Consider the following 25,117-nt stretch of genomic DNA (forward strand, 5'->3'; position numbering starts at 1 on the left):
AATCCGTAGTGTATGCAAAACAAAGAGAAGAACTATAAGAGAGTGTTTCGATAAAAGATCTCTCGACGCGTCAAGCTTCTCAATGCTTGGCGCTCACTTGCCAAGACTTCCGTTCCTCCCCTCAAGGGCTCTCTGCAATCGTACCTTTGCTTCATCTCCAACTTAGCCAGTCTTGCTGCTTTCTGCTGCTTACATTCTCATGCCACAATGAAAGTCGCAGAGATACTATCTGATCTTACATCTTTGCGCGTGTGTGTAAGTGCCTCTCAAATGGCGATAGCCCCCGTCTCCCCCACATTGGAGCTTGGAGGTTCATGTCCTTGCGCGATCGCTCGGCCTACTATAATTAAATCGGCTCGCGCTAACTTTTGGTAGGATCACAATGCAGCTTTGACCTTAGTGAATGCACACCAGACTACTCTAAATAAATCTTCCCCCTCGAAAACCGACCTGGTCTCTACGGACGCGATTGGATCCACCGAGAACACGGACCTTCAGCGAGCGAAGGAACTGGTTGAACTTCACTCCGAAGTCAAATCGCGGCATGCCAATGGCGAAGTTGATGATGCCCTTCAACAGGCGCGTGCGCAAGTCTATGAAGTCCTCAGGCAACTGTCGTGACGAATATCCAACTCGCGAACCATAATGTCCCTACTCTTTCATGGCGACTTGGGAAAATGTGTATAACGATGACACGATTGAATGAAATTGGGTATATCTATCAATACATTATAATTCGTAACTACTTTGTAGAAGCAAACTCCACGATCTTATCGTGAGCCACGACACGTCCTTCCGTCTTGTCACATATCTGCTTTACGGCAGCCGCCTTCGAGCGAATGCCTTCATCGTTAAGAGCATGAAGCAGGGCTTTAGAAAACTCGTTTGCCTCGATACCAGGAGCAGACTTTCTGCTTCCATTGACTCCGATGCCCAAATATTCTACTCGTGTCGCGCAGTCATAAGTGTCAAGCCATTGAGGCAGAACAACTTGTGGAACTCCAACCCTGAATATGTGCATTAGAAAAAGCTCGGGTCTTGAGGGATTTGATGTTCAACTTACTTGCACGCTTCAAAGTATGAATTAGCTCCTCCGTGGTGCACATATGAGATTATCCTCCCGCTTCCTAAGACTGACATGATATCGGCCTTAATCCAATCGACCACCTTTACCGCGCCAGCGGTAATAAGCGAGCCAAGGACCTTTTGGAATTCCACCGAGCTCTCCCAATCATATCGCAATTTCCAGAGGACTCGAATATCTGGTTGCTTGGCCAGCACTGCTGCAATTCCCTTTGCCATATCAACGGCGATTTGTTCAGTCGGTTTAACATGAGATCCGAGACTGATGAGGATCGTGGGTTTTTGAAGCCACGAATCTAGCTCGGGGTCCGTTTCAGAGAGTTCCGGGCACTTGCGGAGAATGGGGCCACAGCTAATGACATTGTCTGGTACCTGAAAGGGGAAATCGAGTTCAGGAAAAGCGGGAGTGAGCTGCAAAGCATCCTTTTCGTACGCATTTGGTAAAGGGAAAGGGTTCCGTCCTTCCACTTTCTTTCCATTTTTCACCTCATCTGGTACTGGTTTTCCGAATGCCAGGGTCATGATTATCCGAAAGATCAAATACACGTTATGAAGGACGAGCTTCCAAGGCACGGGAAAGGGGAATCCGGAACCAGTTCTAGGCGGGATATCAGCAACTGAACATACTTCATCCGCTGGATGATTATGGCTAACTTACACTGGGTACTTCCAAAGAGCCGCAAGCTTAGGTTGAATGACTACCACCACATCCTTGAGGGGAACAGGCCAGAGTACCGTGAATCGAGCCTTTGCGGTATGGCACGCATCAATACCAACATGTAGAATTGGATCCACAACAACCATTGCCGGATTCAATTTGTTCAAAATATCGAGACAAGCCTCATACGCTTGTTTATACTCCGACGGTCTCCAACTCTCCATGGCTCGGCCAACCTTGTTGAATCCCAGTGTCGCACCCTTAACGCCGGGCTTATGGAAAAGGAGACCGACATGGCTGCGAATAGCCAGATCGGTCATACATGGCGAAGGTATTTCATGGAATTGGGCGACATTGTCACAACCGGCGCGTTTGTTCAAGTTCTTCACTTCATCTGCGACGGGTGCGAAAGATGCGAAATGAACCTGGAAGTCACCTTTGCGCAAGAACTCTTCCGCTACTGCCAGAGCCACATTACATTGTCCCAATTCGCTGTTGGTGAGGAACAAGATGTTCCGCGTCGAAGAAGTCATTATAAACACCGCTTCGAGAAGAGAAACAAAAGGGGTGCAGATAGTTTCGTAGGGAAAATCAGTATTTAAGCAAATTATGGGATACGAGATATTGATCGCCCCACTGGGTTAGCAGGGTTCACATTCGTTCGATGTGAAGGGTTACGCGAACATCCTTTCCTTTTTGTTGCGATTATAATGGACCGCAAGCCATGACGACCCCCTTGATATTCTCCACTTGGGCCATGTTTCTACTCTGAAGTCCGCCATATGGGTCACAGATGGCGCTGATTCGCGGTGCTGATCCCTTCTACTTAAACTTTCATCTCGGCAGAACTCTTTTTTCTTCACCTCCAGTACTTTTTTGCAGCATCATTAAGAACCGAGGTTCCAGTTCAAATGTAAGGCTTTGTCATAAAACAAGCTAGAGTAGGATTGAAACATTTTGGTGAATGGCTCAAATTTGAGGCGACACGAAACAATGGTTGAATGATTGAAAGTAGGGCTCGGGTTGGATTTGTGAGGAATAAGCCCCGAGAACCAAAGCACGGAAACTCTATTTCGTGGCAAGATGAACCGTGTTCAGCATGGATGTGGGTCGATCGACACGGAATTCAAGACTCAGATTAAACTCGTTGACAGGTAAAGGCGAAGTCCGAGGACACTGGGCAACAGAGGTCTCTTTTTCAAGCAAGATGATCGCATAAATTATAGGGTTGTCTCAACGTTCTTCGACGTCATGGTGGTTTTTAAGAAGTAATATACCGAGAATGATCCGAGAAATCAATGAATAGTGGTTACGACTATGCACAACAGCAATTGACGGGTACTACCCGTCAACTATACTAGTATACTAGTAGTATAGTGATTTCGACAGGACCAGAACTCGGACTGAATGATTTAGTTACCTCTGAGTATATACATCCAGGTGACTTCAACCACTTCTTGCTGCAGAGCCATGCTTGGTAGGTATCATCTCTACGAATATGATAGAGACCAAAGGTAACAACCAAAATCCAAAGTTTGAGGATCTATCATCGGTGGAATTTAACCCACACCCGGTAAATATTGCAGGTTTGGCGAATAGGGTTGAATTCCAGAGCGTCATACATACCCTGCCGAAACAAGCTTCGTGCTTGACGTGGAGTATTGAGTGGGATCCACGATCATATTATCTATGTACAAAGGCCCGGCACGATCTAGAAAGGTTCGCGGCGTGCTCCACATCCTTCTAGCTTCTTTCTTGTTAAGGATTAAGGCTGTTTGGAAACCAATCCGAGTCCCCGCGTATATACATTTCCCCCGGTTTGAATTATTTCTTATCAAGAGTGACCAGCACATTGCTCAGGCCAAGACAAGGGAGTTTCTAGAATGAGTGACATAATCTAGGCCACACTTCAATGTCGCAGCCGAGAAATAATAAGCCGTTCGCAATCACTTTTGCCAAAGTGGCCAATAGTACCGCATTTTCTGCGACAGGACAGCCGCGCAACCTCATAGTAACAGAGTTTCATGGAAGGTGTGGTAATTTGCGACGTCTGGGGATCAGCGGACAGTGCTGATGAGGGACGAGTCATGTATTCGAACGATTCATTTTCGACTCTGCTGATATGATAAATCAGTACGCTGCTTCCATGAAGTAGTGGCCTTTGAAGGCTTGCCTTATTCGAAATACCTCTGTGGTCGCGCGACCACCACAAAAGCTATCACGACTGATGTTGCAACGATAAAACATGCAACGAAAAACACAAGTAAAAAGACGTGTTTCGGATCAGCATCTTCGATCTCGTCTTCCAAATACGGAAACTCTGTATATGTCCCCGAGAGGGGATCAACTTCTCCCTGAAGCTCATAACGAAGGTCATTTGTTGCCGGGGGTTGAAGGGTAGAATAGTTTCGATCCAAGTAGCTCCTGCTTTTCCACATTTTCTCGGAGAATTCTTCCATGGTATGAGGGATGGAAATTTATGATAAGGGATGCAATCTTCTTAATAGGGCATTGGGACCATGGAAATCAAAAGAAACAGAGCATCTTTCAATACTATCGAATTTGGAAAAAGCAATCCTGCAATGATCACCCGCGGCGTCTTCTAGGTAGATAAATTTAATAGATCTCTCTAGCCAATGCTTATGGCGACAGATCATTTTCGTGTGCCCCTTGCCTGCGTCTGAACTACCAGTGTATGATCACGGTGTTGGAAGATCTGATGTATTTACATTACCCTTACATCAAGATCTCCAGCTGAATGTGTGGGGAATGTTCTATGTACACAGTAGCAAAGTGTTTTAACTTTCATCTAGAATAATGCAGTCCTTTGGACTTGAAAACTAAAAAATTGTAAACCAAACTGCTTTTTAAGTTTGTGTAGACATGTAATACATCTATGTACTCTGTACATAGAAAGGTTGCCTCAGTTGATTGATAATCAATCACATATAAGTTACAAAATTTGATCCTTCTCTTACTATACTCAACTACCAACCAGCCTAAAAGCAACTATGGACTCCGACTTGAACGTTCACATATATAACACTTATATAAACATCGGTCTGAAAAAAAAGGGAGGTTTTGCAATTGTTAGGCATCTCCTTTTTTATCAGGATCGACGAGACGCATACTATGTACAAAGGAGATGGCAAACAAAAGGTGGTTACACAGCATGCAATTTTCAGCGGGCGTCTCAGCTGGGATCACGATTCAGCTATGCACATCCCCTTTCCTAACTTTATACTAGCGCAAGATAGACAGCACTCCTGTCCAAGTCCCAAGTGGCTGAAAGATCCATCGAATGATGACTCCAGCACAATTTATCAGAACACCGTTCCCCCTTATTTTTCAGCCCCTGGCAAGCTCGAATCCAACACCGCAGCGACCATCCATGCTGATAACATCATTATAAGCTCGACGCATCACCTTTCTGCCAAGGAATTTCTGTCTCAATTGAGCTTATCAAGGTTTCATGTTCGGGCGTACGGGGCGTGATGTTGAATTTCCGGGGAACAGGGTGACTGATTACTCCAGGCAAGAATCTTGGGCGATCACCTAGATTAAAATGGTCTGCTTGGTCATCCTCAACATTAAATACGGCAAGTGATCGCGCGACAGTTAAGTACAACGTGTTGTCGGCAAGGAACCGACCGGGACATATGCGTCGTCCAAAGCCGAAGACAATACCGTGGGGATCCATTTCAGGTCCTTGTTTATCTGAGACAAGAAAACGCTCTGGTTTGAAGGACATAGGGTCATGATAAGCCAATGGATCGTGCATTAAGCCCCTTCGTCACGTTAATCTTTACTTGGTTTGTGTACACGATAGCTTTATTTTGCTGGGCACTGACCATATGTTAGGCATGAGCAAAGACCCCTTCGGAATTAGATACTCATTCCAGATATCATCTTCAGTCGACATATGAGGAATTCCCATTGGAGCGACTGGATGCCAACGAAGAACCTCTTTCACTACCGCATCAACATATGGCAGTCGGGAACGATCAGACATTTTTGGTAGCTGACAAGATCCCAAAACTTGCTCGATCTCAGCTTGCGCTTTCCTTTGTATATCTGGGAATAGAGCCATGGCCAAGAAAAACGTTTCGATCGCACTCACGGTCTATAAATGTTGCAAGGTTAGCGTAGGACATTGCCTTATCCGAGTTCAGTCCCGGTAGTGAGGACAATACCGTATCAGCACCGCCAGTATAAAGGGATGCTGAGGTCCATTTTGCGATCGTCTCCTCTTCACTCCCTGGCGATGGGCAACCATTTGCTTTGAAAAGGTTTGACAGATACGAAGCTTCGTATCTACCACTCTCCATACACTTCTGCACGAATTTATAGGGTCTGTCTGCAACATCTTCCAGATTCTTTTTCCACATTTGGGCCTTGTGCTTGAATCCAGCCCCTGGAAACCAGGCTGGGATGAATTTGACTGCAATTAAGATGGTTACTAGTGCACACTCAATGAATACAACAAGTATGAACTCACGAATTGGCATCATATCCACTAGCCACGCACCTGGAGTTCCTGCAATTGAGAACCGCTCCAGGGCTAAGTTAGCCATATGAATCAGAGGGTCGCGCTCGTGCGGCTCTATGGTATATCCATAGGCAATCTTCAGAATCACAGCCCCGGCTTCACTAGAGAGAGAACGTCATCGATCTTTATAATGGTTACAAATTCATCTCTGATGCGAGGACTTACGTTTGAATATGCTCGGAGAGCTTGTTCGGGTTTTTCAAAACACGAAAGAGGAATCTGTGTGATTCAATCTCCTGTAGCGTGTTGTACTGTGCTGCTGCTTGTTCCGATCCAAGATAGGGCTGCATCGCTTTTCGATAGGCACGGAATCGTTCAGAATATGTCTGCATTGCCAGTATATGCTCCCAGCCAACCCTAATGACTCCATCTTTAGTATCTTCTTGGGCAAAGCGGTATTGGACACTGACATTTCTGATGCGAACACCAGCTTTGGACGCGAGGAATGCTTTGCTGAACGTTTGCTGAGGAGCTCCAACGCAGTTTGAATATCATTGAGGATCACTATGGTCTGGCCCATTACTGTTATTGAACTAATCGGTCCTAGAAAGTGGATTTCATCATTGGTTAGACCCTCTCATACGTGCATTTCCTAGGCTCGAATGGCGTATTGTAGATCACACACCATATAGCTGTTTATGCTTCAGCCAATGCACCCAATCCTGGGCCCCTGGGGCTGGCAGATCGGAGACATTGCCAATTATCGGCTTTCCTGTCGGACCAGGGGGTAGCTTTCTATGAGTATCTCTTCTTTTCAGAAACCAAGTGGTCGCAAAGATCACTGTTGCTCCAATGAGCACCCTCAAGAGCATGAACGGCATGTTAATTTTGGCCTGACGTGTCCTCGGGTAGGTGTCATCAAGGAAGTTGAGGGGCAATTACAAGTCAGAGGAAGATAGCTCAGTGTCTGGGGCTTTGATTTCTTTTTAGTCTTGTACTATTGGTCTATTGCCTGGCTCTCCGCACAGTCTAAAATGATTACCCGCTGTCAACGCGGCGATCCCACCCATCAATTCTCCATTTCCTAGAATGGAGATCCCGGAGAGTCTCAGCCAACCGCTTGTATTTCGGAGGGTGTTGGTCAGGGATCCTTTTGAGGAGTCCGTGGATTTCCATTCCTATGATTGCGTGGCTACTGCTCAACATGCCACGATGCCCTTTTTGATGGAAATATCGCACAAGATGACTGTCTGGCTCTGGAATCTTATGGGGGTCTCTGGCCCAAGAATTGAGTGATTTCGAAAAGGAAGTGCTGGCCAAACTGCAGCCTTGTACTTTGCAAGGCTGTACGGGCAAGCCCTCAAGGCTCTGAAGTGCCTCGGCAGACTTTCTGTCATCAGATCTCAGACTATTCCTATGATCTTCCCAAAATCCTATCACGATGCGTAAATCGGCCATTCCTTTTGATCTGGTCATGGAAATTTTTGGCCCAGTGCAAATGATAGGGATCACCAAGTTCTGTGAATAATTTCACAGATGTCTCCTGGTCTTTTAGACTTTCCGAGTGATTGAAAGGAGAGTACAAGTATCGTCTTTGAATGGCTGGCATACTTTTGTCCCACTCTCTATCAATGACAAATTGTGCAACTTGGATTGCATCTGAGTCGGTGGCATACGCCAGTGGAGTGTCGCGAAAGATGTTGCGTGGCACTTGGTCGAGTAAGAGAATCAATGCTAGCGCGCCTTCTCCTTCACCTGCGCTTTTCCAAGAATCGAGCTCCCCCTCTTTAGCTTTGTTGTAAGATTCGCCAAGATTTTTGCGCACATAAGCATCATCGGATGGGCTGCCATACCAAAAGGACTTTTCTTTCAAATAGTCGCGAGATGTTTTGGCTCCGAACCAGAAATCGAGAACATTTTCGTATGTTTTGATAAGCATCTTTGATCGATTCATGAGGGATTGACGATAATGGTGCATAAACAATACTACGGCTTTCTTCGAGCGATATCAAGCTCTAAATATGTAACAGACGCCGTCAACTGCGAATATCAACTTGAAGGATATTCTCCCATGACATCATCAGATCCTTCGGGGTTAAGCCCGGGGTTAATTCGTAGTTCTGACTTTAACCCGTCTTTAACTCCCTTCATGCTTAATTCTTTGGGAAGAGCCTCACTTGAGTCCACCCACATGATAATCGCACTGAAACAGGTCAATAGGCGGGCTATCTGGTCGGATTACTCACAGTTGTTCCAGCCATCAAGCAGAACATTCGGTGTTCGCTCACTTGGCAGACCGAACGACCGAAAAACGAACCACCCAGGGCCCACACTCTAAATACAAAACCCCATTTTATGTCGTTGACAAAATTATCCCTACTGTCAAAATAGTCACATCAAGAGCAGAAACTAGTTTTTCTGGTTTCTTGAGAAATGAAAATGTCATCACACCTTCTTCTTCAAAATGCGACCATTTTGGTCCCCTCGGGTCAACCGAACGACCATGTCAAGCCCTTGAGGGGTCATTCGTTGTTGATTGAAGGCAAAAGGATCGCCAAAATCGGAACTGAAATCAATCCTCCACCAGGGACTCAAATTATTGATTGTACTGGCAAAATCATATCTCCTGGTTTCATTGATACACATCATCATGTGTGGCAGACACAACTCAAAGGCCGCCACGCTGACCAGACTTTGCTGGAATATCTTCCAACTGGTCAGTGACATTAGAATGCTTGAAAGTTTTCGGGTTCCAAACATCCTAGTTCTGACTTAGATTCGACTGTAACAGGAAATATGCAAAGTTCCAACTACGCCCCGGAAGATGTTTTCTGGGGGGAATTAGGTGGTTGCTTGGAGGCCGTGGATGCAGGAACAACAACCTTGGTAGACCATGCTCACATCAATATCTCGCCAGACCATAGTAGGAACCCTGTTACTCAGTATAACGAAGTTCTTACTAATACGATTGGTAGCTACGAACGCGATTGAGGCGACTGTAGCCTCGGGGATTCGTTCTGTGTTTTGCTATACACCAACGTCAAAGGTCTTGAACTGGAAACCAGAGCTTACCACATGTGACAGATTGTTGGATGACTGGGTAATCAATCAATTCGAGGAGCTCGCGTCTCAAGCACCGTTTGGGGATGGAAGAGTTCACCTGGGTCTCGCTTTCGATGGATTTCTGTTGCCACGAGACCAAGTGGTTTCTCTCTACAACAAAGCTAGGGAATTGGGGACAAAAGTCATCACCAGCCACTATGCTGGACTCTATTTTGGTGAGCATTTGATAGCAATTTGTTCTTTCAGGCTAGGAGCTAAATTCATTGTGATAGGTAACTTTTCGCCGGTCGATACGCTTGAGAGCTACGGTCTTTTGGGACCAGACATTCTTCTCTCTCACGCCACCAATTTGACTGTCAGTGATATCCACAAATTAAATCATGCCAAGGCATGGATATCAACGACTCCAGATACTGAACTACAGATGGGACATGGTGACATTGTTTGCTTCCGCGAAGGTTGCGCTGATATCTGCTCCTTGGGAATCGATTGTCATAGCAATAATTCTGGTGACATGGTTTCACAAATGCGCTTAGCCTTGCAACATGAGCGTGCAAAGCGTAATGAAAAGCTAATCGCGGAGGGCAAGTTTTCGCGTTCTTTGAATCTCTATGTTCAAGATGTCTTCCGACTTGCCACGATCCAGGGAGCTCGGGCAATCCACATGGAAGAGGATTTGGGATCATTAGTTGTTGGGAAGGTTGCCGATCTGGTAGTTTTTGATGGAGAAAGCCCTGGTATGATTTGTGCTTGCGAGCAAGATCCTGTCGCGGCCATTGTCCTTCATTCTTCTGTTAGAGATATCGACATGGTCATCGTCGATGGTCAGATTCGCAAGCAGAACAGCAAGCTTCTTCCCGTGGCAATTGCACCGAATATGCCGGGCATATCCATTTTGCCGCAGACTATCGAATGGAGCCAAGTTGCTAAAATGTTGGTTAATAGCCGTGACAGGATTGAAAACACCATGTTGAAAGCAAATGCCACTGATAAAGAGCAGCTGGTTGATGATCTCTTAAAAATGATGCATGCAGAAGAGGGAAAGTTCGCCAGACTTTGAGACAGGTCTTAAAGGGAGAAGCTAAGTCAAATTTTATATACTTCAAATTTTGATTCTAGCATCAATTAGTCTGGTTTACGAGATCGTACTACACTAGCCAATCTAAAGATACTTTTGATACAGCGACAGGTCAGTACTCAACTTGGAGCTGGGCCTGACAATTGCATGTACGGAAATCAACAGTCGCCAGCATAAAATAACCTTAATATGTAATATTATACCCAGGTGCATACTGTACCCATTTCTTGTTGTACTATATATGAGTGAATGCATATAGATCCTAAGGCATCAAGTCGATCAATAAGGCACGAATAGGCAATATCACACCGCCCTGTCTCATTGATCCACGCCGAGCAGCTTCAACCACAACTTTGCTCTATCTCTTGCTCATACAACCTCCCTACCAAGATGGCGGCCCCCGTGGATGCGAAGCTGCTGAAGAGGACTAAGTTTCCTCCGGAGTTCAGCCAGAAGGTTGACATGAAGAAGGTCAACATTGAAGTCATGAAGAAGTACGCTTTCCCCGGATTTCCCAATTTGCCCGCAATCTTGGAAATTAACCTTTATTATAGGTGGATTGCCAAACGAATCTCCGAGGTGAGTAATTGAGCATAATATCTGGTGTATCCATCATGCCAAAGTGATATCTGGCGTTTGAGGATATGGTCTATTGGTCTATGCGGAAGAATTGAAACTGACTAGTAAACAAGATCCTGGGAAATGAGGACGATGTGGTTATTGAGCTATGCTTCAATCTCCTGGAAGGAGCGCGTTACGTATGTTATCTTGATATTTCACTTCTTAATTGCAGATCTCATGGGCGTGTATTGACTAATCATTCGCCTCTTATAACTAGCCCGATATCAAATCGCTCCAGATCCAATTGACTGGATTCCTCGATCGAGATACTGCCAAGTTTTGTCAAGAGTTATGGTCATTGTGCCTCAGCGGCCAGGAGAATCCTCAAGGAGTTCCAAAAGAGCTACTGGAAGCAAAGAAGCTTGAATTAATGCAGGAAAAGGTACGATCCATTGCGACGCAATATTTTAGCACCCGTTTGACCATTCGCAACATAGGCCGATGCCGAGAAGGCTGCCGAGGCTGCCCGTCGACAAAAGGAACAAGAACAGAATCGAGATCGCGAAATGGACGACCTGAGGCGCAGGGAGCGTGCTGGCCGCGATGGAAGAGGAAGAAGAGGTGGTGGTCGAGACTTTGGCCGCCGAAGCTCGCGATCTCCACCTCGATACCGCAGCCGAGATCGATACCGTGAACCCCCATCTCGTCGCGAATTCGATTCTTACGTACCTTCTAGCAGCCACAGAGGTCGTCGGCCGTCCCATTCCCCAGCCTCTCGATCCCCTTCTCGCTCCCGTTCCCGTTCGCCGCCCCGCCGACAACGCCGCCGTAGCTTCAGCAGATCCAAGTCGCCGGATCGCCGAGACCGCATGGAAAAGAGGCGACGGAGCCCGGACTACGGTGATCGAGACAGATCCATGACCCGAAGTGATTCATACCGCTCACCATCTCCCAGACGAGAACGAGGCAGGCGGCGCTCTGTCTCCCGCAGCGTAACACCACCTCGACACAACCGACACCGAAGACCTTCAAACTCGAGACACCATTCCAGATCCCGCTCGCGGTCTCTTGAGCGACACGGGAGACGCAAAGACCGCGATGCTGGCCGATTGACTCGCAGTCGGAGTGATAGTCGCCATCGCCATCGCCGGCGTCGTAGCCCTAGAAGTCGAAGTCGAAGTCGCAGCCCTAGAAAAGACAGGGGTCGTCGGCGTTCGCTGGAGAGGTACAACCATGCTGGTCGTAGGAGGCGCAACACATCTTCTGTATCTGCACCTGGTGATAAGCGACGAAAGATAGCTGATGAAGATGAGGGCACCTCGCATCGTTCCAAATCACCAATTGAAAAGTCATCGGAGCATACCAAAAATGCTGACTCTGATGAGTCGGGTCATTAAACCTCGAAAGCGTCGCAAGGCCTCATGTCCTGCCTATTCGTCAGTGTTTGAATACCCTAATGACATTGACGTTCGTTGCCCTCGGTCTACTTTTTATCGATAGTCAATGATCTACAGCAAATCTAACTCTTTTTACAGCCCAGGCCAATATCAAACTTTGCCCTACTCGGGCTTTTTCCAGCGAATTTCTGACAGGCTTGCGACGTTTGAAATTTCATAATATACAACGCTCATGTGCTGACAAAATTGGTAACTCTATCAGTCAGATAATCGAGGATCCAAACACCCTTTGCGATGTGAATAGAATAAGTAGATCCATTTAGCGGAATACGTTCAGGCTGTAGTGGCTGGTAGATGGTCACAATCACAAAACATGCGTGATCTTATTGATGTCTACCATAGAGAGTACTAGAGGGTTAATTCAAGTTCGAAGTAAATCCATTTACTTCCAAGTAAATGATGACGTGTATATGAGGGTTCATAAACACTTCATCAACTCCTAAGATTAGAATCCTCCGAGGCGATTTCGACTTGATATTGTGCTTTAAACTATATGTATAGTTAGTACCTCAGTAATCACTTCATAACCAAAGGTCCAAAACCACTAAAACGACGCTAGTGGTTAATCAATTCAAAATAAGGCGAATTATCCACGCCATGTAGGATTAAAACACTTCTGAATGCTTGTTATAGCAAGAGTATGCTTCTTCTATTGGGCTCTTTTCAACGCTTGTAAAAATCTATTCATAAAGTACAATTTTCAGTAACCAAAAAAGGTCTGTTCGAAGTTAATACATCAATGGCAGACAGAACAGATAAGGAATGTACTCCATTGAAGGGGGAATCAAAAAGGCGCAAGGACAAATCGTATATAAATAACAAGGTAAGCTTGAATCGGCACAAAGGCCCAAAAAGCCATGAACCGTCCAAAGCCACGCAGTCCAGATACAGATGTATAGACAGGCAAGAATCTCCCAGAGCAGATTAGAATTAGAATTAAATATCTACAGACAGGACAAAGACGGAGGAGTGAGACTGGGAGTAAAGACGACATGAGACGTCTTCTCCACAGGTCACTCGCCATGTCGAGGGGGATTTGAAGGTCATCTTGTCATAAGAAAAAATAAAACAAAGGCGGTAGAAAGCATTGATGAGTAAATGCTCTTCATGGACTGCGGTTATAAAGCCGCTTACTCGCAGTTGCAGACGGTGGAGGTGACAGTGACAGTGGTGGTGCTGTCAACCTCGCCGCTGCCACCGCCGCTAGGGACGGTGGGAGCAGTAGTAGGGGCAGGGGGCTGGTTAGCACCACCGCCAGGGATGACAGTAGAGGTCACCTGGGGTATGGTCTCGGTGTCACAGGGAGTGCTGGCGCTAGCACCGGGGCCGGAGGGAGAGCCACCGGAACCACCCTCAGAGGGGGAAGTGCCGGAGGGAGCAGGGCCACCAGGAATGACGGTAGAGGAGACAACAGCGCTGGTCTCGGTCTCACAGGGGGTGGTCTCAGCACCGTTGGGACCGCTGGGAGCGGGAGTCTCGTGAGGAGAGGCACCAGTGGGGGTAGAGCCAGAGCCGCCACCGTTGGGGCCACTAGGGGCGGGACCAGTGGGAGCAGGTCCTCCGGGAATCACAGTAGAGGAAACAACAGCGCTGGTCTCGGTGTCACAGGGGGTAGTTTCGGCGCCGTTAGGGCCACTGGGAGCGGGAGTCTCGTGGGGAGAAGCGCCAGTGAGGGTAGAGCCAGAGCCGCCGTTAGGGCCGCTAGGGGCGGGACCAGTGGGAGCAGGGCCGCCGGGGATAACGGTGGAGGAGACGACAGCGCTGGTCTCGGTGTCACAGGGAGTAGTCTCAGCTCCGGGAGGACCGCTAGGGGCAGGGCCAGTGGGAGCAGGTCCAGTAGGGGCAGGGCCAGAGGGGGTAGAGCCAGAGCCGCCGTTAGGGCCTGAGGGGACAGGGCCACCAGGGATAACGGAGGAAGAAACAACAGCGCTGGTCTCAGTATCACAAGGAGTAGTCTCAGCACCGGAAGGACCGCTAGGAGCAGGGGTCTCGTGGGGAGAAGCACCGGTGGGAGTAGATCCAGAGCCGCCGTTAGGACCGGAGGGAGCAGGGCCAGTGGGAGCAGGGCCACCAGGGATAACGGAAGAAGAGACAATGGCGCTGGTCTCAGTGTCACAAGGAGTAGTCTCAGCACCAGAGGGGCCGCTGGGTGCAGGGGTCTCGTGAGGAGAAGCACCGGTGGGAGTAGATCCAGAGCCACCGTTAGGACCACCAGGGATAATGGAAGAAGAGACGATAGCGCTAGTCTCAGTGTCACAGGGGGTGGTCTCAGCACCGGAAGGACCGCTAGGAGCAGGGGTCTCGTGGGGAGAAGCACCGGTGGGAGTAGATCCAGAGCCGCCGTTGGGGCCGGAGGGAGTAGAACCTCCAGTAGGGCCACTGGGGATGGAGACGGTGATGGAACCACTGGGGACGCTGGGGGTGGAGGCAGAGCCGGAGGGGACAACAGGAGTGCTGACCATACCGGTGGAAGAGGGCAGGCTGGGAACGGATGAAGAGGGCTTGGGGGCACCGGGGATGCTGCAGCCAGTGAACCACTGGATGATGATCAGCTCAATGTTGATACCAATGTCGATGCTGGTGCAGCCACCCAGGAAGGCAGCAAGCTCAGCACGAGCCTCCCAGGACAGGCATTCCAGGCTCTGGCCAGACAGAAGGACACCGAGGGCACCACGGAGGTTGACACTCAGGGTAGCAAGAACAGTCTCGGTCAGGAAGCCGGTGATATCACCAACAAGGCCGGTAACGAGGTCGACTGAGGTGTCGGTGACAGCCAGGGACAGCCACAGCAGGACAACAGACTTCAGCTCAACACCCAAGGAGCAGTCGGAGCCGGAGAGCCAGACAGCGAGAGCAGTGCGGACCTCAACGGACAGAGCTGAGGCAAGGTGACCCTTGGCACAGCCCTTCAGAGCGAGAATAACGTTAGCATCAAGATTGGCGGCGATATCAGCCTCCAGGAAAGCAGCAATGGAAGCTTGGGCGTGCTTGGAGAGAGCACCACCCTCCTCAACGGCGACACCGACGGAAGCACCGACGGAGATGGCAGACAGAGCATCAACACCGATGTGGCCAATGGAAACAAGGTCAGCACCACCCTTACCGTGGATCCAGGCAAGAATGCTCAGCTTCAGGTCGACGCTGAGGGGGCAGTCGCCGTGGTTGAGCCAAGCAAGCAGGGAAGACTTGATATCAGCGTGCAAGCTAGCAACAACACCACCGTTGGCGCAGACACCAAGGCCAGCCTTGACATCAGCATCGAGACCCAGGTGGGCCTCAAGGAAAGCAGAAAGGGTGCTCTGAGCAGAGAGGCTCAGAACAAGAGTGGACTCCAGGTCCACAGCAGAGAAGATACCCTCCAAAGTAACGTAGATAGACTCCTTGGCAATCTCAGCACAGTGGGGGATGAAGGCAGAAAGTGAAGCCAGAACATCAGCGGCCAGAGTAACATCAGCAGAGGCATCACACCAAGTCAGAAGGTGAGCCTTGAGAGATCCGGTGATCTCACTCTGGGTGTGCAACCAAGCCTTCAGCTCAGCGCGAGCAGAGTGGTGAATCTTACCAGCAGAGCATCCAAGAGCACCACCCTCAAGGGCAGCAGCACCGTGAGCACCCAGGCCAGAGAGAACCGAAACGCTAGCTGAAGCACCACCACCCAGAATCAGGTGGAGGATAGAACCGACATCGACAGTGACATCTCCCAGGATATCAGCGATGAGACCGAAAGTCCGGCGGTCGTAGGTGAGTTCGGCAGGGTAGGCCAGAGAGGAACCCGCCAAAGCGGCGAGCATCAAAAGAGAAGAACGCATTGTCGGCGTCTAACGAGTAGTATGTATTGTGTAGTGAGTGAATGTATTAAGGCACAAAATGGCCAACGAGAGTGGATGATCAGATAAAAATCACAATGATCAAGAATAAAAAAAAAGAACGGTTTACACAACCAAACCGTCAAAAGAAAAAAGAAAGGCAGACAACCCGACAACGGTCGTCCAAAAGAAAGAACAGTATTAACGATAGACTGTAGGAATGAAGATGTGAAGCAGTGACATCCGGGAGCGAAGATCCTCAATATTTATACAGCCCCCCCCTGATCGTCTAGCACTTTCATTGACGACTGCCAGTGGAAGAGCCGGATCTCCACTAGCAACTAGCAGTATCCAGCACAACATCCTAGTAGGATCGGACGGACCAGGAGGTGCAAATGCACACTACCCCGGTCTCGACGCCCTCAAAGCCATCAGTCCACATTTGGAGCTATCCACACTTGTACTGTATCCACTCCGCCCCCTTAGGCTCACGGATATCGGGGGAATAGTCTTTGGATCACCGAGGGACCCTCATGTGGAGCAAGGCTGCCAACAAAAGACCATTCGCCTTGATCACGTACAACATCATGGGTGGAAACGGTGCCCGCTCGTGCCGTCTAGTTGTGGCGAGGCCGTCACAGATGGTGTCAGGTTCCCCGAATAAACTCTCGAAGTGGTGGTTTCCATTTGGACTATTCAATTCGAGTCCAAGCTCAAGAGGAAGTAATAGTAATAAGACACTGGAAATTAGGGCAAGAAAGCGGAAATTGGCGTAAACATCCAATTGATCATCAACTTTGAGGTTGAATTTTGGTGTGCTGGCACGATATACTATGTATACTCGCAAGAAGAGACATGCGAATCATCAACTAACAGGGCAATTGAGACGAGAATCATCAGGAGAAATGCAGTCATCGTCCACCTGTCCCAGTATCTCCAGGGGAAACGATCGTCCTGACCCACCAACGGTTGACGGCCCAGCACCCGAAAACATATTGGCCTGGGCTATTTTGGGCTTTCATCTTAAAAAAGAGTATCCTGCTCAGGGTTAGCTTGAATAAAAAGGGGTGGAGGCTTGGGGATAGGTCTTTTTGTGGTTGATCAAATTGGATACAGTATATGGCCGGATACTCCGTACACCATCAACCTCACCCCAAACGAACCCTCTCCCTGGTGAAAATGGATCTCTTGTCGTTAGGCTGGGAAAAGTCTGCAAACTACCATTCCGAGTGGTCCGTTAGAAGATGGCCCCATATCCCCCTGGGGTTTAGTTCAGGAACATGATGCATAGCCTAGACGGCTTCCAGCCTAGTACCAACGCATCCTGCTCTGCTTTCGAAATCCCTGCGGAGGAAGAAGAGACATGTCGAAACGCCTGGTCCCAAGGAAATACAATTGTGCTAAGTTCGGTGGCTATCCGACTGATTTTTCGGTTCCTAACGTTTATTGTTCCTGGATGGAAGGTCGGAGACGTGACCAGATACCGTTAAGTGACATTCTTCCTGTACCACGGTTGGGTGCATGAGCTCGTTTATGCTTCTTCTGTGCCTTTGTTTTCTTTTTCTATTCCTCCCATGTGTTGGAGACTCGTAGGTCCAGCAGATTTTCGGAAGGATGATGCAGCTTGCATGCAGATGTCGGGATAAAGGTCCACGGGGGCTTGGAAGGGACATGAATCGCAGCATTAGAAGGAGTAGCGAGCCAGCAGGATGCGGTCGCAAATTCAGGATTCAAGCAAGATTCCCATCTACGCGGGGCCAATAACACTGAATCCAAACTTGACTTGACTAGGGCTTGCAGGATTGGAGAGCTGCACTATGCAAGCCACCGCCCTAATGGCAACGATAGTGTGAATGCTTGCAGTTCCCTTTCTCAGGGACTCGTGACTCCACCGGCGTAAACAAAGAGACTGCCAAAAATGAGTGGTCCGGTGTTGCAAATGTTGCATGAAGACCCATCGAAGGTCATTAATCAGAGCAAACATGACCCAAAAGTGGTGGGCCAGGGCCAGGAATTTCCCCTGGGCCCAGGGGTAATTCGACTCCACCAGCCTCTCTCAAGGTGGAGTTAGGGCAGACAATTCGAAACAGGCACAAAGCCAGGGGCAATGGTTAACTTTTCCTAGTCTCGTTTAATCCGTCAAACTATACAAATGTGTTTACCTGTTAAGCTTCTTCGTCCGCGAGACTCCGCAGACTACTGCACCAAAATGAAACTAGCAGTCAGCGTTTGTCCCTTCTTGGCCATCGGGTAGAGAACCGGTTCGTTTGATCCTGGAGGGGCTTCCCGAGGATCTCGAGGCGATCGTTGTTTCAGCATCTCCCGTCCTCCTCCCCAGGTTGGCTCGCTAGGTCTATCCAGGGACTGGTACGCTTGAGGACTAGGTGCGACGCCTCCAGTATGAGATATAGTACCAGTTCGAACTCTATGGGGATGAGAGTTTTCGATCGTGCTATAAAAAGAATTGCATCGCATTGGATTGCCGAATCTTCGATCCTGAGGTTGCACTTTTCCAAAGAATTTCTCGTGGAATTTCCCGGGTTAATTTGCGATGCGTTCGATTTGTAACACAACTTGGTGGGACAGCCGAATTCCCCTCGAGTAGCGTAGCTGCAGAATGCATGATCAGCCGAGGCTTCAGACATCCTTTCCTTGGCCCTCAAACCCGAGTAATCTAATTAACTTCGGCATATCACTTGCCCGTCAGTTTTCCTTGGACTCGGAAGGGCAATCCAGACGGTCGATAGATCATTATGCACTGCCCTTTGAAACGTCACCGCAAAAAGTATTAACCATGCTTTAGACGTCATTTTAGCCATCGTGCTTCCTTGTCATTATCCCTGCACTCATCGGAGAATATTCTGTCTCTTTAGTTCCGTTGTGACCAATCCACCGACCATTTTTGGATCCATTGAGTCTACATACTCACCACCCTCCTCAAAACCCACGGAATCTGATAAGCAACGTATTCAGCCTTGTGGAATGCGTGAGTCCAAGAACAAGTCCAGCTAATTCTCTTTTTGGCCATTACACCGAGCTCTGGGCGGATCCACGATCATCACATCGCCGTAGCGGGTCTGTAAAGCATCACATGGCAAGGACCATAGTTAGTTCACGTAGTTCTGTAGTCCATTGTTAAAAGCTTGAGGAAAATTTCTACACTGACAACATCGATCTCGACGGCGGAGTTCCGATGCTCCGTTCCATGGACTCTATATTCTGCACAGCACGTATCATCGCATTTGTTGGATGGTACCTGAGTCAAAGAAAATTTCTTAGCGGGGACGAGGCACTTAAGGTGGATCTTTGATCTTTTGAAGGGGTAGATATTGTAGAAGTATGCATGTGAGCCTCTTCATTTATGGTGCTGGTAGCCGACCGCTCCTTTAGAGTCATCCAATAGTTGTCATTTGGTCGTTTCCAGCTGTCTGGATTGCCTTGTACCTTGCATGGATTGAGATGAGATTGTGCATCAACTGGCTTGGCCAATAGTCTTATTTTATTTTATTTTTTTGGTAAATGCAGCTTGCCGCTGGTCGAAGACGGACTTGATGATGATTTCTGGTAGGGGAATTAGATAGTAAAATCCAAGTGCAAAAGTACAGAGCTCATGGGATTCTTATACTTCATTTATCACAATGGGGCATATGTATAGCTTCATGTTTACAATCGAGCTTTTGGTCATTGCTACCGTGATATTTGATGCATCTATTCGGCATGGCTACTAGTACTAGTAGTACTGAAGTTGTTGCTGGGGTCTTTCCAAAAGCAACTAGTATTTGACACCACTACATATGGCTTTTTATTGTACATTAGAGCAGTGCAAGTCACGTAACTGAACATTGAATATTTACTAGTAGTAAGTACATTTTCATCTCCATTTGCTGACCTGGGGTATGCTACTACTAGTAACTACGCATCGCTTTAGATGTTCATTTGGTGACGAAACCTCCGGGTCATTTGCTTTACACTTTCACATTATTCGGCTCCAGCCTATTTCCCCGGGCTATCGAAGGATTTTCTCCGGAGATTTTAATATTCCTGGATATCACACGGAAATAGTAGTGATTGAGTATATTTGAAGTTCAAGCGATTGGTAGTTTTCCGAGAAATACACATGCATGTAACCCGTCGATGTATAACTATGTAGTTTGGAACAAGGTTCGTGAATTTTGGCAGATTTCGCAAATGCATCAATGGGGCCATGGATGCTGGAATAACTGGCTGACGACCAATTTCAGTTAAGACACAGCTTGCCCAAGCTGTGTAAATGAGATTCCATTCGGGAATCTCAGAACACCTGTTCTGAGCTATGGTTTCATATCCAATAATATATCTATGTCATGTGCGATGGGAAAAATAGTTGGGATGACTGCAATTTCAAAGACTACTCTACCTTTCCTTCTAAACATTTCTCTGGTAAGAAGTTATTTTTAATCAGTTTTATTCTCATCAATTAAGAGTTAGTATTTCCCAAGTTACGTCCTACCGACCTAATGCGAATAAACTCGAAGTTGCTCTTTTGTATGTAGGGGTGCGGTTATAGTTATACTACATGGTTGGAGTATGTGCTCGCGCCATCTCATTCTTTGATTGTTATTTGACCATACGCAGCCTGTCATTAGGACTATATAGAATCGGAAACCAACAGTCAATCAGAACTTGATTAAATAGCTACGGATAATCGAGAAATAATTGATACCCCTCTATGTAAACGAACATTCGAGTAAACAGGCCGTAGACATTCTTTGTTGTGGCCGTCCGTTACCGTAGCAATAACTAACACGTGACCATATAGCGTCGCGTTGGCAGCTTCGATCGAACGGCCATCCTTCAAGCGCAACACAACAAACATTCGACAACTGGGCCATCGCGGGCCACATTGATCCACGACTTCAATGTAGGTGACTGCCCGCCATGGCTTCTCCCAATTCATTATCCTCCGCCTACCACTCCGGTCTATATCAGCAATCGTCTCGTCCGATGTCCCGACCCGCGGTTTCACGCTCGGGTTCCAGACGGGCCTCCCCGGCTCTCCACGCTCAGCCCCGGACAACGTCTCGACATTACTCTGGCGACAGTTCAGACGAAGAAGTGCCCGAGCCCAAGTTCAGTGCATCGGTCAAGGCACTTTTAGACGGAGACGGATTAGGATCTTCGCCACATCTCCAAAAGGGACATGCTGCATATGAGCGTCGCGCTGCAGTTGGATCGAGGCAAAACAGTCAATCGCCTCGAAATGCTTCGCCTCATGATCGATCGACAGGTAGTCCAGCCCCAAGGGTAGTTCGCTTGGGTGGTGTTGCTTCAGCTTCAAGGTTTTCGCGTGAAGGATCCCCTCTGTCTAACAGCCAGAGTGCTGGTTCCGATGCCCACGAACGTCCGAATGACTTCATCACTCCTGCGCCTCGACCACGCAGCGTGAGGATTAATGTATCGCGTAGCCATACGCGATCCCCCTCTTCCATTTCGCCCTCATTGAAGCGCTCCACGGAAAGAAACTCGGGAGACGAATATGGAAGTGGTGATCGATCCGATAGTGACAATCGGAAATCTCGCCTTGCACATAATGAGGAAGATCCTGTGTCTCACATTGGATCCTCATCAGTCTTGCGCGGCCGCAGCGGCGAGGATGTTGGCCCCCAGAGCTCGTTGCGGGTGAAGAGAGTTGGGCGTCTCACCGGCACATTTCTCAATGGACCTGCGCGCCGAGGTGTATTACGTCGCCAAAGTGAGGAGAACAACGAAGAAAATTACTTGTTGAACGAAGATGTCCGGGAGGATGCAGGGCGCGAGGATGAGAACGCCGACTATCAACCACGCAAACCATCATCGCCGAAAGTATCCTGGGCAGACCCGAGTCCACCACAAGACAAGGAATCATACCGCCATGAACAACCCGCTAGTGGACCAAGTGATGGTGTATTTTCAAGGTCATCTTCGCCAAAATCATATGGCTCTCATGCCAAATCGACACCCGCATCATCAGAGATGTCCTCCAAGTCATCCGGTGCGAAGGAACAGCCGGCCTTCAAGGTTCCATCACTACCGCCACTACCTTCTGTGCGAGACCAGGAGAATGAACCGCCGCCAACTTTCAAACGTACGAAACCTCAGGGGTTGAACCTCTTGGACAAACCGGAAAAGTTTTCTGTTGTTTACGATACCGAAAAGAAGGAGTCCGCTGAAACTCCCGCTGGCAACTCGCCTCGCAAGATACTCGCAACACGAAGCAGCAACACACCACATCGACCTGCGCCACCACCTCCAAAGATGTCAATGCTTGAGACGGCCACAGCGACCGCTGGAGCCTCCACTTCACAATCCAGAAAGAAGCGGACGCAAGTATCTATCAATCATAAGCACTTTACTCGTCTCGACTGCATTGGCCGAGGAGGAAGTTCCCGTGTCTACCGTGTCATGGCTGAGAATTATAAGATCTTTGCACTTAAGAGGGTCAACCTAGAAGACGTCGATCCTTTGACCCTGGCTGGGTATAAGGGGGAGATTGATCTTTTGAAGAAACTAGAGAATGTTGACCGCGTCGTTCGACTTTTTGATTGGGAGCTCAACTCCGACAAACACTCCCTCAGTGTACTCATGGAAATTGGTGAATCTGATCTCGAGAAGATACTTACCTATCGCCTAAATGCCGAAGACGCTGTATTTGATATCAACTTTGTTCGTTATTACTGGAAAGAGATGCTTGAGTGTGTACAGGCTGTACATGATTTTAACATTGTTCATTCTGATTTGAAGCCGGCCAACTTTCTCATGGTCCAGGGTCGGCTCAAACTAATTGACTTCGGCATTGCCAATGCAATTCAAGACAACACTGTCAATGTTCACCGCGAACAACAAGTCGGCACACCCAACTACATGTCTCCCGAGGCACTGGTCGACTCCAACGCTTCTCTCGGACTGCCTGCAAGCGTTGGTAAAGTGATGAAGCTGGGTAAGCCTAGTGATGTCTGGAGCTTAGGCTGCATTCTGTATAAAATGGTTTATGGCCAGCCGCCATTTGCGAAAATTGCTAAATACTATGAGCGTATCATGGCTATTCCCAACCCTCGTGTACAAATCGACTTTCCGTCTCATGGAGTTGGCGGCGTTCCCGTCCCTCCTGGTCTCATCCGAACTCTGAAGCGTTGCTTGCAACGAGACCAAACTCTCCGTCCAACGATTGCAGAGATGTTGGGTCCACGGGACCCATTCCTGCACCCTGATGCCCAGCTTGACGGTGCTGTTCCTGTCACACAGGACATGCTTGGCCGCATCCTTGCCAATGTCGTCAATCATTGCAGGGCGCGCGGTATTCCTAAAGAAGAAGAGCTGGCTGCCTGGCCTGCCGGGTTCTTTGCAAAGATCAAAGCAGCACTGGAAGAAGAAAATTCCTGACCGGTCCTTACCCCATTTCCTTTGTCACTTCACATTCCCAGAACTTGTTCCCTCCTTTCTTTACTCTAGAACGACTTAATGACCGGTGTTGTATGGGATTTCCATTCTTCTGTCTCAACCTGATTGGTGGTGGTCCATTTTACTGATATCTTGACTGCCACTTATTATCTGCTTTTCATGTTCTTTTCTCTCTCGCATCGCCCCTTATGGGCTTTGTCTATTCAGCCAGCAATTCACATTGGTGAATCAGCACAGCGTGTCGATTATCCATTCTGTATATGAATTCTTGGATTCTTTTTCTGCTTGCATAGGGACAATGACTCAAGCATTGGAGTTAGGGAGTTTTTTAATGCTTCAAAGTTAGTACTCGCCCCTAATTGATTCCTCAACTTTTTCCATCCACTCGAGCCTTGCCTACTTTACTCGTAATACTAATAAGAATTTACCTCGGTAGATACTATGTAAAATGAGTCTTGGTTTAAACCTCGTCCTTGTCCTTTATGAATTGTCGCGGGGAGATAGATTATGATCTTTTAGACAACCGCATACCCTGGATATAGTGTATACCATGCCAATTTCAAAGAAATCTGTTCTCGGCGTCAGTATTAAGTTGAAAAGTCCATAGCGCTTACTTATCAGCATACTATTCCTGGCCGTTCGGAGACACCCAATATAGCACTATCATTGATACCTAGCGCATAATCTGAACATACTAGTAACACCCATAACTGAAATAGGCATAAAAGCCCCAGAAAGCAGCCGCAAAATTGACATAGACAACATGAGATGTCAAATTCTAATAAAATAACCTATACTTTCCATACGATGAATGTTTAGGAGTACTCATTTGCCTAGCCTAACACTATTTAAAACGTCTTGGCGAGTGGGACTTGACCCAAGGAAAACGTCTGCTGACCAACAAACCACATCTAGAAGCCAGTTGCCACTCAAGAGCTTGTTGCTGAGCAATCCTCTCGAGTCACCCGCCGGATTTGGATAAACCTCGCTGGATCTAGAAACCATGTGGCTTGGTGTTAAGGGGAAACTCCACTAATTTTTTTGCTTTTTGATCGTCCGCTGCTGAGTGATCTCTATAAGTGGCAATCGATCTGGATTATCAGAATAGCCCCATCGAGACTGTTAGCTTACATGTCGAAGTAAGTTGAGTCTAATGTATTTAAATGGGCTATAATTCCCAGAAATAAAGACAATGTTAATTCTTCTACTACATTATTGAAGTATCTCGAGGAACAAGAATCATCTTCCGATATTTCCACTATTACTCTACTATCAACACACTTCTACTAGTGTAGTAGATCCTTGATCATACAACGAAAGAAACGACATATACATTGTCATACGAACCCTCCACCATGTCCGTCCACTGGAAGTCTATCAAGCAGCGAATTTCAAGCTTTTGGGAGTCCCAAAGAGTCTCCATGGCTGCTAAGGCTGATCGTTGGGACGAGTACGACGAGTGACATTTTTCAGACTGCAGAAGGGCCTGATTCTCGAAATGTATGA

General features: G+C 47.9%; 8 protein-coding genes across 8 annotated transcripts; 4 read left to right on the forward strand and 4 right to left on the reverse strand.

Moving 5' to 3' along the window:
• Positions 1-207: 207 nt before the first annotated feature.
• N7469_005548 (uncharacterized protein) lies at positions 208-621 on the forward strand (the record flags this gene model as incomplete). Its single annotated transcript, XM_056644468.1, has 2 exons — positions 208-255; positions 376-621. The coding sequence occupies 2 exons, from the start codon at positions 208-210 to the stop codon at positions 619-621; spliced, it is 294 nt and encodes a 97-aa protein (XP_056501282.1).
• Positions 622-742: 121 nt separating this feature from the next.
• N7469_005549 (glycosyltransferase) lies at positions 743-2,274 on the reverse strand (the record flags this gene model as incomplete). Its single annotated transcript, XM_056644469.1, has 3 exons — positions 743-1,007; positions 1,064-1,681; positions 1,742-2,274. The coding sequence occupies 3 exons, from the start codon at positions 2,272-2,274 to the stop codon at positions 743-745; spliced, it is 1,416 nt and encodes a 471-aa protein (XP_056501283.1).
• A 2,873-nt stretch (positions 2,275-5,147) lies between these two features.
• On the reverse strand, positions 5,148-7,111 carry N7469_005550 (cytochrome P450; the record flags this gene model as incomplete). Its single annotated transcript, XM_056644470.1, has 7 exons — positions 5,148-5,529; positions 5,593-5,864; positions 5,935-6,182; positions 6,240-6,391; positions 6,456-6,647; positions 6,701-6,833; positions 6,916-7,111. 7 exons carry the CDS (start codon positions 7,109-7,111, stop codon positions 5,148-5,150), a joined length of 1,575 nt encoding a protein of 524 aa, XP_056501284.1.
• A 533-nt stretch (positions 7,112-7,644) lies between these two features.
• N7469_005551 (DUF924 family protein) lies at positions 7,645-8,169 on the reverse strand (the record flags this gene model as incomplete). Its single annotated transcript, XM_056644471.1, has 1 exon — positions 7,645-8,169. The coding sequence occupies one exon, from the start codon at positions 8,167-8,169 to the stop codon at positions 7,645-7,647; it is 525 nt and encodes a 174-aa protein (XP_056501285.1).
• A 500-nt stretch (positions 8,170-8,669) lies between these two features.
• Positions 8,670-10,353, forward strand: N7469_005552 (uncharacterized protein; the record flags this gene model as incomplete). The annotated part of the gene is made up of 4 exons (XM_056644472.1): positions 8,670-8,946; positions 9,022-9,153; positions 9,206-9,508; positions 9,566-10,353. 4 exons carry the CDS (start codon positions 8,670-8,672, stop codon positions 10,351-10,353), a joined length of 1,500 nt encoding a protein of 499 aa, XP_056501286.1.
• A 408-nt stretch (positions 10,354-10,761) lies between these two features.
• On the forward strand, positions 10,762-12,004 carry N7469_005553 (PWI domain-containing protein; the record flags this gene model as incomplete). Its single annotated transcript, XM_056644473.1, has 7 exons — positions 10,762-10,865; positions 10,926-10,950; positions 11,064-11,129; positions 11,210-11,374; positions 11,430-11,460; positions 11,519-11,832; positions 11,888-12,004. 7 exons carry the CDS (start codon positions 10,762-10,764, stop codon positions 12,002-12,004), a joined length of 822 nt encoding a protein of 273 aa, XP_056501287.1.
• Positions 12,005-13,519: 1,515 nt separating this feature from the next.
• On the reverse strand, positions 13,520-16,198 carry N7469_005554 (putative cell wall protein; the record flags this gene model as incomplete). The annotated part of the gene is made up of 1 exon (XM_056644474.1): positions 13,520-16,198. One exon carries the CDS (start codon positions 16,196-16,198, stop codon positions 13,520-13,522), a length of 2,679 nt encoding a protein of 892 aa, XP_056501288.1.
• A 4,914-nt stretch (positions 16,199-21,112) lies between these two features.
• On the forward strand, positions 21,113-23,593 carry N7469_005555 (serine/threonine/tyrosine protein kinase MPS1; the record flags this gene model as incomplete). The annotated part of the gene is made up of 1 exon (XM_056644475.1): positions 21,113-23,593. The coding sequence occupies one exon, from the start codon at positions 21,113-21,115 to the stop codon at positions 23,591-23,593; it is 2,481 nt and encodes an 826-aa protein (XP_056501289.1).
• Positions 23,594-25,117: the final 1,524 nt, after the last annotated feature.

Source organism: Penicillium citrinum (assembly GCF_028827155.1).
Source record: "Penicillium citrinum strain IBT 23319 chromosome Unknown utg000004l:1.0-2404223.0:1.0-2405248.0, whole genome shotgun sequence".
NCBI lineage: Eukaryota > Fungi > Ascomycota > Eurotiomycetes > Eurotiales > Aspergillaceae > Penicillium > Penicillium citrinum.